This window comes from Amphiura filiformis, chromosome 11 (genome assembly GCF_039555335.1).
Source record: "Amphiura filiformis chromosome 11, Afil_fr2py, whole genome shotgun sequence".
Classification (NCBI taxonomy): domain Eukaryota; kingdom Metazoa; phylum Echinodermata; class Ophiuroidea; order Amphilepidida; family Amphiuridae; genus Amphiura; species Amphiura filiformis.
Window position 1 is genome coordinate 23,814,772 of NC_092638.1, and position 15,186 is coordinate 23,829,957.

A 15,186-nucleotide genomic window follows, 5' to 3' on the forward strand; every position below is an offset into this window, starting at 1 on the left:
TATTTTTCTGCCTCCGAGAGGCAGTATATTTTCTAATTGATTTTGCCTCCGAGAGGCAGTAAGTTTTTGACACCCAAAAAGCCGCAATATTGCGCGGCATATGGGCCGATTATCCTACATGCGTGACAAATTTATAATCTGACAAGTACTCTAATTTCCGCCCAATATTGAGAGCGGCAGCATTGTGCCCACTTCTCTGCGCCATACATAAATTCGCCTATCGCCATTTCCCTAAAATGAATTTTCAAAAAGGTAACCACGCTTCCTTAGCATGTGCAATAAATTAGCATTAAAATTAATCTTATTTTATAGGGATTCTAGAAATACGTAGCAAGTGGCTTTCAAATTCATGAATTATGCATTAGAATATTCTCATAGCGCAAAAGCTCTGTCATCAGTCGTTATACGATGTTGCAGTTGTTGCGCCAAAATCACTGGATTGCCGAAATTACGGGATATCGGCAGAAATTTGTTGCCGAAATCCCAGGATTTCGGCAGCTGCCGAATCACGAAATCACGGTATTTCGGCAGGTTTACCATAATGTCTGACGTACAGTGTTGTAGGCTCATTGGAATTTATTATTATTATTTTCTTGAATTTCGATAAACTTTCAACCAAAATGGTTGAACTTTGGGTGGAATTGGGCATTTTTCAACCAGTTTTTGTTAAAATTACTCAAGTTGGTCAAAATAAAAAAATAAAAAAATTCAAAAACACGTGTCAGATAAAAAAAACGTTGTTATTGTTTACATGGTATATTGCTGTTTTGAAAATTCTGATATTGCAACTTGCATTGCTGATTGCAGATTTTCCAATACTCTATGTCTGGTGTAAAATACATAGTACAATATTTTGCTTTATACTCATGCATGACTGTTTCTTGGTTTTTGTATGTTGTTTATAAATAAATTTAAATAAATGCAAGAATCATCTTTCCCCACACAATATTTGTTACAAAATAGATATTGGCCCCTTCGATGCAAGACAAACAAAGCAACACATGAAACAAAACAACGATAAAATCATGTTTTGGATTTTTATTCAATAAATAAATACAAAATTGATAAATGGGCCTCATAGACCTTCCTTGGTAAATTATAGTCCTAGCATACCAAACAAAATACGATATGAAAATTCGTTACTCTAGGGGGCTGGCATTTTCTTCGGAAGGGCCCAAATATACTGGGGTCATACATTTTTGGTAAGAAAAAAAGGGTCGGGGTCATAAAATTTTTGATGACCAAAATGTAGGGAGTCACAAGATGTCCACAGATAGTGTGATATTTTAAAAGACTGATTTCAATACAATTTTAACCTATTTTAATAGGGGGTATAGGCCTATAAGGTGTAGGCTTATCGGTGGTGGGGCATACAATTAGTCTTGTGCCGAAATGGGGGGGGGGGGGGCGCAATTTTATTGACGCCGACCTTTTGTAAATTTGGGACCCCCTTCCCCTTGCCAGCCCCCCTAAACGTTTTTTATTCCAAGGGCTAGTCAGTGGGAGTGGTCTATTACGTAGACACATGAGAGTAGGGTTTTCTTACTAATTGTATTGAGCATCAGAGCATGCGTGGTGATAAATTGATAAGAAATTCTTTCATTTACAAAATTCCCTTTAAAAGGAAAGCCCGAAGGGAAAGCTAAGCAATAAATATACGTCACTTATACGCCAATTTTAAAATATCAGTTACTGATCAAATAAGGGCCATGTATGTCATTTTATTTTGGATCTTTGGTTCTCAAGTGCCATGATAAGGGGCTCTGAAGGTGAAGTGGTGTTGGGGTAGGTTATGGGGTGTCATGGTTGGTCGAGAGGTGTCACTGAGAGTAAGTGGGTGTCATGGTTGGTTAAGGGTTTCATGGTTGATTTAGGGGTTTTATACTGGGTTAATGAGATATAGACACTTTTTGTACTCATGTGCACTTAACCAAATATCCTAGAGAGTCGTGCGATATGTCGAACTGTTCCTCTGGTCATAAGGAACAAAAAAGTCAGTGGTCGTATATCTGTAGGAACATTGGTTAATGAGATATAGTCACCTTTTTTTATAATTTTGTGCACTTAACCCTCTATCTTTTTAACCAAATATCCTAGAGAGTCGTGCGTGCTATACGTCAAACTTTTCCTCTGGTCATAAGGAACAAAAAAGCCAGTGGTCGCGTATCTGTACGATCATTGGTTAATATGAGATATGATTGCCCTCTAGCCAGGTCAGCTCATCATTTTAATAACAATAATGCTGTTAACATATGAATTGGACACATGCAAGTGTCACATCCTGATTGAAATGATCCTTGCTACATGTCATACTTTGACAGCAGAAAGGTAGTGGTCAGGAGGTGAGAGTTTATGGGGGAAATTTCGGGAACCTCGAGGTCACAGTATGTCAGAACATGAGGTACCATCAACAGCCATTTTGTTAATTGTAACGAATGGTTCGGAAAAGTGTCGGATGGTCTGTGGAAGTGCTGTTTTCGACACTGTAGATCTTGTAATTCTTTTAAGCAGGATGGAATCATATGAATTTGTAAGCGGTCTTTAAGCAAAGTCATTGTTCATTGAATTTACAACTGTAATTAGTCTGAAAATTGCAGGCCCCTCGATAATTTTGCCCGTGATATAGGGAAGTACTCTATTAGTGCATTAGACAGCAAAATGAAGACACCTCTATATTCTATTCTTAGTCTACTTTAATTAGTGGTCAGACTAAAAGGAAAACTGAAGGCACTTTCTTCAAATTTACAATTAGTCACAATGAGATACCACGTAACCAAACCCTAAACTAACACAATTAACTTGAAACAATACATTGTCTTTGTATTTGTTTTAGCCATTAGTATATATGACACACATTAATTTCATTTTCATTTCATTCCATTTATAATCAGTAAAGTACAACTGAAAGCACTTTCTTCAAATTTACAAACAATATGAAACCACGTAACCAAACCCTAAACTAATACAATTAACTTGAAACAATACATTGTCTTTGTATTTGTTTTAGCCATTAGTATATATGACACACATTAATTTCATTTTCATTTCATTCCATTCATAATCAGTTAGTAACTGGAACCTAACTATAGTTATATTTTACAGGATTTCCAACGCTTCATTTTCATGAATAATTGGTAAAACGACGTTTGTGACGTCAATAACGTAATTGACAACAAAACGTCAATTGCAATTATTGTTTTGGACGTTGATTATACTATATTGATTTAATGAACTTGATGTTAATGCGGATAAGGCAAAACATTATAATGGTATTGAATGCATGCTAAACGCTTAAGTTCAAATTTGACCGAGAACGTATTCGAATTACACGGGTCAGAACAAAAACTTGCAAGTTCTAATACTGGTAATGTCCTTGCTCCTCGTAGGCTCTCGAAGATTTCTTAAACTTATCGTTGATGGATGTGATGAATATTACCATAACGGAGATTTGCCAAGAGGCAGAGGTCATCTACAACCTAACTGGACCTGACAATGCCTACCACTTCTTATACAGCACCTTTGATATCCTCCTCATCGCAGTTTATATCATACCTGTAATATCATTGATAGGAATTCTTGGTAATAGTGCCTTTCTATTTACGATAATACGTAGCAAAGAACTTCGCAATGCTACAGTGACAGACAACATACCTTGCAAATTTTGCCGTATGTGATATATTGTTATTGATATTTGCTACTGTTTGGTATGTTGCTACCTATATGACCAGTCCCGTGAATGGTTCATTTCCTGTGAGTTCCTCATTCGCATGCTCAATATGGCAGATTTCAACGCATTGGTGGCACTTGGGGTCGCTTGGTTTTATTACACTGATTACCGTAGAGCGGTATTTGGCTATCTGCCGACCAGTGCAACATCGTAATTTCGGAAGAAAGTATGTTATATTGAAAATAGTCATCGCAGTCTGGATAATGTCTTTGCTTTTCACTTTAACGGGCGTACCACAATTTTCACGATCCGTGTTTCATTGTATCTTATGGCCAGAATCGGAGGAATTCGACAATTTACCAATAACATTCAATGACTGTGATCCTGAAAGTAGCGCGGCTGATATCTATGTCAATCTATTTCACATAGTGACACTGGTGGTTAGCATGATCCTTAATTGTGTGATCTTTGTCAAGATCATCATAGCTGTACGAAGTTTGTCTAAACGATCCTCGCAATCTCAAAATGTAAGCAAACGGGTGACACGAACACTTGTCGCAAACGGCATCATATTCTTCATTTGCCAGGTTCCTCAGAGAATCTTTTCTTTAGATGACGTATTTGATAACGTAGGGGGTGTGGGTCTATTAAGATCACATTACAGCGAAGCACTGGTTTTGTTAGTCGGAAGAGCATTTCTATTTCTTAATTCGATCATTAATCCATTTTTGTACGTTTTTAAAAGCTGCAACATTTACCGAAATGCCATGATGAGAGCTTTTTGTGGAGACCGATGTGTCTCTAAAACAACTTCTGACGATTCTAAAAGAACTCATAAAGAACTTCAAGTGGTGAGGAATGAAGACAAACGGATTAGTGCTATTAGTAACACAACTAACATTGCTTTTACCATATCATCGGGGGCTTCACCTGGAATTATGCGAAAATCCGTTTTGGAAACAGACACGAATACACTTTGAATGACCCTTTATATTTTTCTAAGGGTGAAGCTGTACATGTTGAGAAACCTTACAACTGTTCCTAACCTTTACAGCCCTTAACAGCTTCTAGAGAAACGTATACAAGTCGTCTGAGAAAATAAAATAGCGGACAAGAAGCTACACATTTCGAGCGAAATATACAGCTGATTTAGTCAATGTCAACATGGGAGCATCAGCAGAAATATTTTCCTAACATATTAGACTAACACCTCAGTACTTCAAAATGTAGCAGTGGACAGCAAAGTGCAAATGACATTCATTTTTCGGCACAATAATTAGACAAGGCGACAATTAATGACTTTTTAGTCATTAATTGTCGCCTTGTCTTAAGAGGACTTAAGGAATTAATAATTAAAAGTACAACCAGATATGGACGTAACTAAAATTATGCTAATTAGGAGGTTCAACAAATCATACGATCCTGGTATCCAACCTTATGTAAATGAACAGTATAATTTATTGAAGACCGAATTGACCTTTTCGATAAATCTCATGAGCCTTTGCGAGTACACATGAGATGTCGTCATTTGACGTCACGCCGATTTGCGCCGATGCGAACATCGTTTAGCAAACATCGTTACTGCACATTGTAAGTCAGCGTGACGTCAAATGACTACATCTCAGGTGTACTTGCAAAGGCTTATGGGATTTACCGAAAAGGTCAACTAAACAAAGACTAGTTTGAGTCTGACGTCAGGGCAAAGGTTGGTTGCTGACCTGCGCAATACAGCATTTTTGGTCTAGTTGACAGGACGTCATACACAAACTAGTTTTTAATTCGGTCTTCAGTTATATTTGAAGATAAAAATCAATGAAAAGAAAGCCACTTCGAACATGTGACTTTCACACTAGCTGTTTATTTCTGTGATCTAGCAGCGGTATAAAGCAGTAAACAAATACGAACTCCACTGATTCTAAAGTAGATACCATCTTGTTAGCACTCAATGAAATCTCTACAGATTATGATATTGTAGTCAATACAAAGGCGGCATAGGTTTCACTTTCACTATCTACAGCAGATTGCGTCTTGTTGCAACAACACTTAATGAAATGTCTACAGTAACTAGAATGTTGTGAATACAACGTCATAGGTTTCACCGAACTATCTACAGCAGATAGCATCATGCGGTAAATATAATTTCAACTTTCACTGAACTATATCTACGTTAGAAAAAATCAAGCAAAATCAGTCGGAACTCGGAAATATTGATTTTGAGTGAGAGCCACACAAAGGAAATATTTCCTTTTGTTTCCTTGTGTTTTGGAAACGCCTTAATTGCCCATATCTTTGGAACTGGTTGTTCAATTTCAATTGGGTTTTCTGAAAAATCCAGATTTGTAAAAGCTTTTTACTATCCCACAAGCAACTGAAAATTTAATATATCCGAGTTCCGACTGAGTTTGCTTGATCGCATCACAATTGATGATGAATACTGATATGAACTTTAGACTCATGGGCACGGCATGTGAAGCCTTTCCAATGATTTCAAACGCGGGGTATACATTGTACATGGACTAAATGAACACATTTTACTCACTGCTTGATCTTACAGGGCAGGGTAAGTTCATTATTGTAATTACATATAAAATAGCGTTAAGGGATCTAAAATGACCGTTTATTGCGTCTCGGCAGTATTTTTTGTGGGACATGAGAGCACCTCAGACCTATCGAATTGCATTCTGAATACGAAGCATGTCTTTCTGATATCAAATAATTTTAATTTTTTGAAAATCACAATATAATACAAATTTTATGACAAATTATAAAAATTTGATATTTTTCAAATTTTGATATATAACAGTCCTCGAAGTAAATTATATAAATCTAATGATATATTCTTAAAGTGTATGTAGCAGGGAGGAAAAGCCGACGGTCAATTGAAAATTTTGACCTTTCATATTGAAGATATGGATTTTCTTCCCAAAAAGACCTAATTTTTTTTGGTGTTTTGGGAAAAAAATTCCATATCTTCAATACGAAAGGTCAAATGTTCAATTGATCGTCGGCTTTTCATCCCACCTACATACATTTTAAGTATAAATCATCAGATTTATAAAGTTTACTTCAAGTAGGCCTACTGTTAAATATCAAAAATATCAATTTTAATGATTTGCCATAAAATGTGTATTAAATTGCGAATTTCAAAAATCAAAATTATTTGATATCAGAATGACATTCTTCGTATTCAGAATGCAATTCGATATGTCTGATGTGCTCTAATGTCCCAAAATAAATACTGTCCAAACGTTCATACCCCAGCCCTTAATGTGGTTATCATGGCTAATACCGTAAGGGAAATAGTAGGACAAAATGCATATGCATTTGCTGGATAAGCTTGTGGCTTATGTGATGTATTATTTATATTTAGAATTTAGAATTGTGTAGATTAACATGATTAAGTTGCGTGTCGTGTTTTGTGTTGACCTGAATTTTGATAAAAAGGATCGACGGGCATTTACAATATGGAAATAAGTGTGATTTAAGGGAGTACTAGACCCCTTGACAAATTTGTGACTATTTTTGCATTTTTCTCACAAAATAATAACACACTGGTAACAATTTGATTTGATTTGATTTGTTCGGGTTGTGACAACCCTGGATAACCCAAGAAAGCCTCTATTGAAGCTTATTTCCATTGGGGTCCATTTGAACACCGGGACGGGTTGGGAACAGTCAGGGGTTAACACCCTACTCTTTTCGAAACTGACTGCGAGATACATGTACAGGTATGGCTCTCTGCACACGGGACCGACGGCTTAACGTCCCCTCCGAAGGACGGGGTACTTTCATGATTCATTTACCCAATTCTAAATGAACCATGGGGGAGAGCGGAAGTCTAAACTTAATCTACAGATGTTGCCAATTAATTTCAGACTTATTTTTTTTCCAAGTCAATATCCCAGCAAATCGCCACCGCCAGGAATCGAACCCGGGACCTCATGCACCAAAGGCAAGTACCATTGCGCCACGCTCTCCTGAGCGAAAGTTATGTATATTATAGGGGCAAGGAATCCAGTCACTACACCAGAATTTCAGTGACTCAAGATAAGCGGTACGTTATTTATGATAAGGAAAGAGGTACCGCTAGAATGTACCTTCCCAGCAAACACAAAAACGTTTTAAAAACGTTTTAAATAAGTTATATTTTGGCTTTAAAATGTCGGGTTATATAAAGGTCATGATAACGTTTTAAAACGTTTTGTATGAAAACACACTACAACAATATTTTTAAATGTTTTCAAAAATGTTATTGTAAACTATTTTTGCAAACACTTTTGCCAAATATTGTGTCAATCAGTGCACCGCTTTGTTGAATACACGCATCTTCACGTTTTGGACTATAGCTCAAAAAGTATCCATGCTATTAAAAAAAACTAAAAACCCTATGAAACTTGAGTGAGAGTATGCACTTCCTAACTAATCAAACTGCATTAAAATTGGCCTCTGTTAAAGCACTCTGTAAGATCACAATATTCTTGTTTTCAGTGAAAAACCGACAATTTCTTTGAAACCATGGTTTGGAAAATCCTTTCCAGATACAAACTTCAAAGTTGGTCCCTGCCTAGAATGGACTGTAAACATCATTTTGGCCATAGGGCCCATTCATTCATGATTCCATCCCGGGGGGGTCACTCCCATTGTGGGCTGTACACCATCCGCGATAATGAAAGCGCGTAAAAGGGTAGTTTTTCGTGCGTAGGCACGATACGCGCGTAACGTGTTTAGGGTGTCAAAAACATGAAATATTGGGAAAAAGGGTAGCAAAATTGCAATTGCTAAAATACGCGGAAATGAAATTTAGGGTATGAAATTTGATGCAAGGAAGAAAATCCGTGTTTAGGGTATCGTTTTAGCCAAGGGTTAAATCCTTGTTTAGGGTGCTTTTCAAAAGTTGATTATCGCGGATGGTGCACAGGCCACAATGGGAGTGAACCCCCCGGGTTCCATCCACATTTACTAGGCATAAATACAGTCATCCCTTCAAATTTAGAGCCTCTCTTTGAAGGGATGTAACTTTGGAACGATTCATTGTATTGATGGGCCCTTTGGTCAAAAGTTGAGACATATCCTGTTGTGCAATCAGTGAAAAGTACAAGTATGTAGGTTGAACCAGCTGTAAGTGGTAGAAAAATAACTAACTTTGTTAGAAAATGTTAAAAGTATGATCTATCTAAGTCCAAATAAAGGTAGGTTTAACTAAAGTTTACAAAGCTTTTACCTAATGTTTCTTATATGAGCTGAAAGCTGAAATTCTCCCTGTTCGAAAATGTAGATGTCTTCCCCATACAATACACCAAATACCCATGCCACTCATTTCTTTACACCCTGCCTTCCTCACCCTGTTACCAAAAAGCAGAGTCAATAGTCCTGGTTACCAATATGTTTACACAAAGAGTGGACTCTACCATTTCCAGCTTTGGGTAAATTTTAACATAATGAGGGTGCAAAAGTCTTAGCTAATCTAGTCACCTGTTGCACATGTAACTGTGCCAACCATGCCTGTGGCTATGTCTCGCCTGGTCAAGGTGGGGTAGGGCCTATAAATTAGAGAGTTTTATTTTGGTAGCCTTTAATAGAAATGGTACTTTCTCTAAAAAATTGTGGGTAGAGTATTTAAAATCATAAAAAGAAAGAACAAAATCACAAATTAGGATATATATTTACTGTGTTTGGACATTATTAATAATTTCCACAAATAGTTTGACAGAGACTTGAATTCATTATAACTTGAAACTTGCTAGTAAACTCACTAAACTAAATGTTTAGTCTATGGTTTGAGATGATCCACAGCCAATTGTAAAGCAATTAAAATCATTATTATTGCATAATATAATGTTTCTATCATGAGCAGACCAGCCACATCATCAAATAGGCCTATGATGTACAAGAGAACAAAGCCAAACAAAAACTCAAAGGGGACTGAGAATGGAGTGTGTAAAAGTTGTGGTGAAACTGACCATCAGCACAGATCAAGCAAAAAGTGTAAAACTATAACAATAATCAGTAAGGTGTGTGTAAATTTCATACATGCATTTATTTTTAAAACCATGTTAACTCTTTTCTTATTCAAAACTCCCCAAGTGGTACTCACTAGTTTCAGACAGCCTGCTGAGTATGTTGCAAAACTTGTGAAGGTCATCTCTGAGAAACATGATCTTCCAGTCACTATGACAACATAGTGACTTTTCCCAAATAATAAGATGGAATGATCTGTCATGGCCAAACTTCACCACGGAGGGCAGTATATATTTTGATGTAATTAAGTACTAATTAATCACTAATTAAGAGTTGAATTAAGCAACGTCTATCAATAATGCTATTTATATATGTATCTAAACCATATATCAAAAAATTTTGGTTGAGGCCGTGCATATGTTAAAATATTTGAACCCAGCAAACACAGAAATGTTCTTAAAATGTTTTTTTCAAAACCTTTTAATAACATTTAAATATCGGGTTATATAAAGGTCATGAAACCGTTTTTAAAACGTTATTGAAAATATTTTGGGCAAACATTTTTCGCAAAATATTTTTTCAACCACAACATAACATTCTGTTTAGAATGTTTTGTATCAAGTTTTCAAGAATGTTTTTGGAATGTTATTAAAACGTTTTTATACCCTTTATGTAACCCGACATTTAAACGTTTTCTGTAAAACATTTTTGTTTGCTGAGCAGTATATTATCAAAAAATGTTTTTTAAGGTTATGAAAACGTTTTAAACTCTTAATATACCCTTTATATAACCCGACATTTAAATGTTTTCTGACAACCTTTTATAACCGTTTGCGAATGATGTCGAAAACGTTTTGTGTTTGCTGGGTTATTTCTTAACATATATAATGAACCACTTGTCTTGAATCACTGATATTTCAGTGAGGTAATTGGATTCCTTGCCCCTATAATATACATAACTTTTGTTACCTGTGTGTAGTTATTTTTTGAGAAAAATGCAAAATTAGTCACAAAATTTATCAGGGGGTGTAGTACCCCCTTAAATAGATTAATGGAGTGGACCATACAAGTACACGTTTCAATTTATTATTATGCCTTTTTAGACCTACCGTTTTCATAATACCAAGATTTATTCCATGACTTTGTTTACATCAATAACTAATGGAATTAATTAGATTGTATGACTGAAAGTAGTCATGAATATGCATTTCTTTGCAAATATTGTGCTAAAAACAATGTATACATGTTCATTGTACTTTAATTTGGCAGAATTCTTTCTTCAAACAGAATCAGAATGTTTCTAATGATTTTTAGTCGCCATCTATTTGAGGGGACTTCATTTGATATAGAGTGTTGCATTGTGGGATACCATGTTGCCTCCCTAGGTAACATGCTGCCTGGTCAAGAAGTGTTTCCTGGCCAGGCAGTCGGATTGGACTGAAAAATATGAAATATTTTGTCATTGGATGAAAGGGGGAGTTTTGTAAATTCATTTGTATTATTTTCTAAATGTTTTTCCTCAGATTGGAATAGTCTGCGTTTGGAAAATGGGTCAAGTGATAACGTCATCGTCTGAATGTCATATTGACACCCTCACTGATGATGCTCTCATTATCATCTTCTCATTCCTCACTCTATATGAACGTCTTATGGTCATGAGGTATGTAGCACGCGCAGTACAGACAGACAAACGGACACAATCAAGGCTTGTCATTGTTCGACACTTTGTTTGATGTTAATTGTTTCTCACTGGATGGATTTATTGAAATAACTCACAACTTTTTGTTACTCAAACAACAATCTGAAAAACCAATTAACTTTAAGACCAAAACTAGAAGAAAAACGATTGTTCTTAAAAGAATAAAGCACAAAATGTTTCGTACTTGACTAACCTGCATTTATAAAGAAGTTAATATCGCGGTACATAGTTTATATAATATTGAAATGTTATATTTTCTTTTGTACTGTCTTTCATTTCACAGAGTTTCCAAGAGATGTCATAGAATACTGTCTAACCCTCAAGTCTGGACACATGTTGATTTCTGGCAAGAACAACAAATGACAATGCCAAGGAAGAAATTGATAGCTAGCAGATACAGAAAGGCTTGGATGTTTCCCAATGACCAAGAATCTGTTCTGGATTTCCTGAAGAAGTACACTGGTGGCTCATTGAAATCTATTTATCTTAATGTTGTAAGCAGGGATATCCTAACGCACCTGAAAATACATTGTGGCAACCTAGAAACTATTTCTTTCCTACTTGCGAATGATCCACCAGACACGGCCGATTTGTCAGATAGTTTAGTCACACCTTTATATTTTCCAGAAATGATGCATTTGCCGAAAACCATCAAGATGTGTGAATTTTCAATGGGCAAAACTAATGGTTTGCAAACGGAAAAAGTAATGATTTTGCTATGGAAAAAACTAATAATTTGCTTTGCAAATTGTACCAATCTTTGGCGTCTGAAACTTAATGAAGTGAGTTTGAGCCAAGAGGGTTGCGTGGCACTATCTGATTCAAATATGACCGACCTTAGCCTTTTCAACACGCGGGTAGCTGGAGGACCCGATCATCAACTAAATACAGTGTTGATGCCACTCCACAAGTTGACCAAAATAAAATCCTTCAGGTTTTCAACCAATGCTCCGGAAAAAACCCAAACATGGGTAAACCTGGACAAGTTTGTGCGTGGTATCTCTGACCAATGGCATAAGTTGAGGTGTCTATCACTGATTGGAATACAGGCGCTCTCATATGAAACCTTTGCACTGATGACCTCGGCATTGACACAACTGCAAATATTGGAACTCTACGGCAACACGATTACAGATGAGAACATCAGCCTCATTGCCAAACACCTGAAGAAGGTTACAATTCTTAAGCTTACAGATGGAATCTATACACCAATTGGTATCAGGGTGTTGGACGGTCACCCTTCTATCGAAAAACTTTATCTATTGCAGAACCAACAGCTACAGCCATCACCAGAGTGGCTTTTGGCAGCGTATGATGTCATACTTTCCCTTCCTAAGATAGCCTACGTTAAACTGATAGGATACAGAATAATAGCACTACATGCTAAGGAGAAGATACCAAAGATGACTAAAGATGTTGAGATACAAGTTGAAAATCCTGAAGTTCGCTCTACTTCTTTCTGGGATATGCTGCCTGGATTCGATTAGAGTATGATTCCTGGCTTGTGCGTGGTATGAGGATTACTGAAGAAGTTGTTGCTTGAAAGTTTTCAATGATGTTGCATTTACAACAGTGTTGTCAAGCGTATTCCACTGCCCTACAGTTCTGGGAAAATAAGACTACTTGTGGATGTCCAGGCGGGCACTGACAGCTGTGAGGGTAATAGATTTTGGCGTTGATAATAAGAAAGCGTCAGGTTGCAGGGTTTTTTTAGGTATCGGTCACCGGAGATGTCACTCATGTTGTTTTTGATCTTATACATGAGAGGGAGTCTTTGCGTCCCCTAGTGTATGCCATCCTAGATCATTTAGAAGACGAGTGACTGTGCTTTTGGTGCGCTCGTAATTGTCGTTGATGAATCTGGCAGCCCCCCTGGATTTTTTCAAGATCACGTGAGTTTCTCTTCTGGTATGGATTCCATGCTACGATGACATACTCGGCATTAGGTCGGAATAGGCTTCTGTAGACCATCTTCTTTAGCTTCTCTGGGCACGCGTAAAGGTTATGTCGTACAACTCCAAGCATACGGCTCTCTACAGGACTATAGTGCTTTGGTTCAGCCCGGTTATTTCATTTCATATTTCATATTTATCAGCACTCAAACATTAAAAATTACAATTTCAGACAATTTAAATCAGATTGCACATATTAAAAGACATAAAATATATGATGAATGCAAAGTGTGAAGCACCAGTATATAAAACGACAAAAATGAGAATATTCTAAAAATTCCATTAAGTACCAAGGATAGCCCAAACAAGACTCTTATAATAGAGGCTTATTTACGTTGGGGTCCTTTAATTGAATGACAAAGAGGACAAAACAGCACAAAACAGGCGCGCCAATAAATAGTATGAAAAAAGAGATAAAGATAAAGCCAAAATCTTAATTGCACTAGCAAAACCAACAAAAAACATGCCATGAAGTTGCGAAGAGGAACTCTGCTCAGTCATCAAGGTTTGCTCAGACAGGCATTTTTGGTTGCATTTTTGAATTGGGAAAGTTCAGTAATTTGTTATTTGAGAGTTTGGCAAAGAATTTCAATGTTTTATGCCACTGTAAAAAAGTTAGCTTTGCCTGAATACCAGGAACAACAAAATTGTGTGGGTTAACCCTGGTACTGTAGTTATGTAATAATGCAATGTGGATAAAATTGCAATTAGAATAATCGGGTGAAAGACCATGGTAGATTTTAAATACCTGGTTCAGTTTTAGTTGGGCCACGGTCCTCTGCTAATAAAAAGTCAAGTTCATTACGTTGTTCTTGCCCAACATAGGCACGTGACGGTGGACCTAAATCCAAAACAAACCTGACTGCTTTGTTCTGCATGGTTTGAAGCATTCCTTTAAAATATTGAGGCAGTGAAGAAAACCATGAAGAACATGCATAATGTTAATGGCACAGGATGAGAGCTGAAACTTAAGTTTTACGAGTTTTACGATTTAGACACCCAGCACTTTTATGACTTCCCACGCAATGTTTTCACCCATTAGAGACTCATCCAATGTGACACCCAAATAATGAGCACTTTTTGTATATAGATTTTAAAGATTCACCACCACAGGTAAATGTGAAAGATTTTATCTTCCTGAGTTTTCTTTTTCAGTAATACAATCAGGATCCTAGTCTGAAACCAAGAGGGAGCTGTCACCAGCATAGAGTAAAAGTTTGCAGTCGACAAAGCACAGAAAAAGAAGCGGCCTTGGGGCACGCCACATGACACGCCAAGCGAATTCGAGTCAACTTGGTTAATACGTTGACAATTTGAGTCCTACATGTACAATTCAGATAAGACTCAAACCAATCCACTGAGGCAATACCCATGACCCGGAGTTTCCTGTAGAGAATAACATGGTCAACAGTGTCGAACGCCTTCTGGATCATATCAATTTGTAAGCGCTCTTTAGCAAAGTCATAGTTCAATAAATTTACAACCGTATGACAAAACAGGCGAAATCAGTAACTTTTTGCACAAGATTTGCAATTTAAAGAGAATTGGGCGTTGCTCATTCTAATGTAGCTAGTATATGGCAAATGTAAGTGTGCTCTTTTATTAAATGACATAAAATTTTGAAAATATTGTAAGGAAGAGTTGAGGTTTTGACTTTTAAAACCTACATTCTGGTCAAAAAATGTGCTTGGATAGGTAGTTCTCAACAGATTTACCACATTCGCCTTGCTATAACATAACATTGAATTGCGTTATCTGTTGACCTAATGTGAAAAAGTGTTTTTAGGGGGAAGTGTTATATGTTAGCTTTCGTTCGATATAGAAAAAAATCTGATTGGATGAAGGGAACACTTGAGGTTTTGGCAAAAACCATGCACAGATGTATATTCTCCACCAGATCTCACACAGCT

At 36.7% G+C, this 15,186-nt stretch overlaps 1 protein-coding gene across 1 annotated transcript; it reads left to right on the forward strand.

Annotated features, from left to right (window-relative positions):
* Window positions 1–11,153: 11,153 nt before the first annotated feature.
* On the forward strand, window positions 11,154–14,833 carry LOC140163959 (uncharacterized). The gene is made up of 2 exons (XM_072187255.1): window positions 11,154–11,285; window positions 11,608–14,833. The coding sequence occupies exons 1-2, from the start codon at window positions 11,173–11,175 to the stop codon at window positions 12,809–12,811; spliced, it is 1,317 nt and encodes a 438-aa protein (XP_072043356.1). The 5' UTR covers window positions 11,154–11,172; the 3' UTR covers window positions 12,812–14,833.
* Window positions 14,834–15,186: the final 353 nt, after the last annotated feature.

Bases quoted from the DNA above. Each gene is read 5' to 3' on its own strand.
- LOC140163959 (XM_072187255.1), top strand. From the start codon at position 11,173: ATGGGTCAAGTGATAACGTCATCGTCTGAATGTCATATTGACACCCTC. The intron at 11,286-11,607 runs GTATGTAGCACG...TTCATTTCACAG, and splicing joins GAACGTCTTATGGTCATGAG to AGTTTCCAAGAGATGTCATA.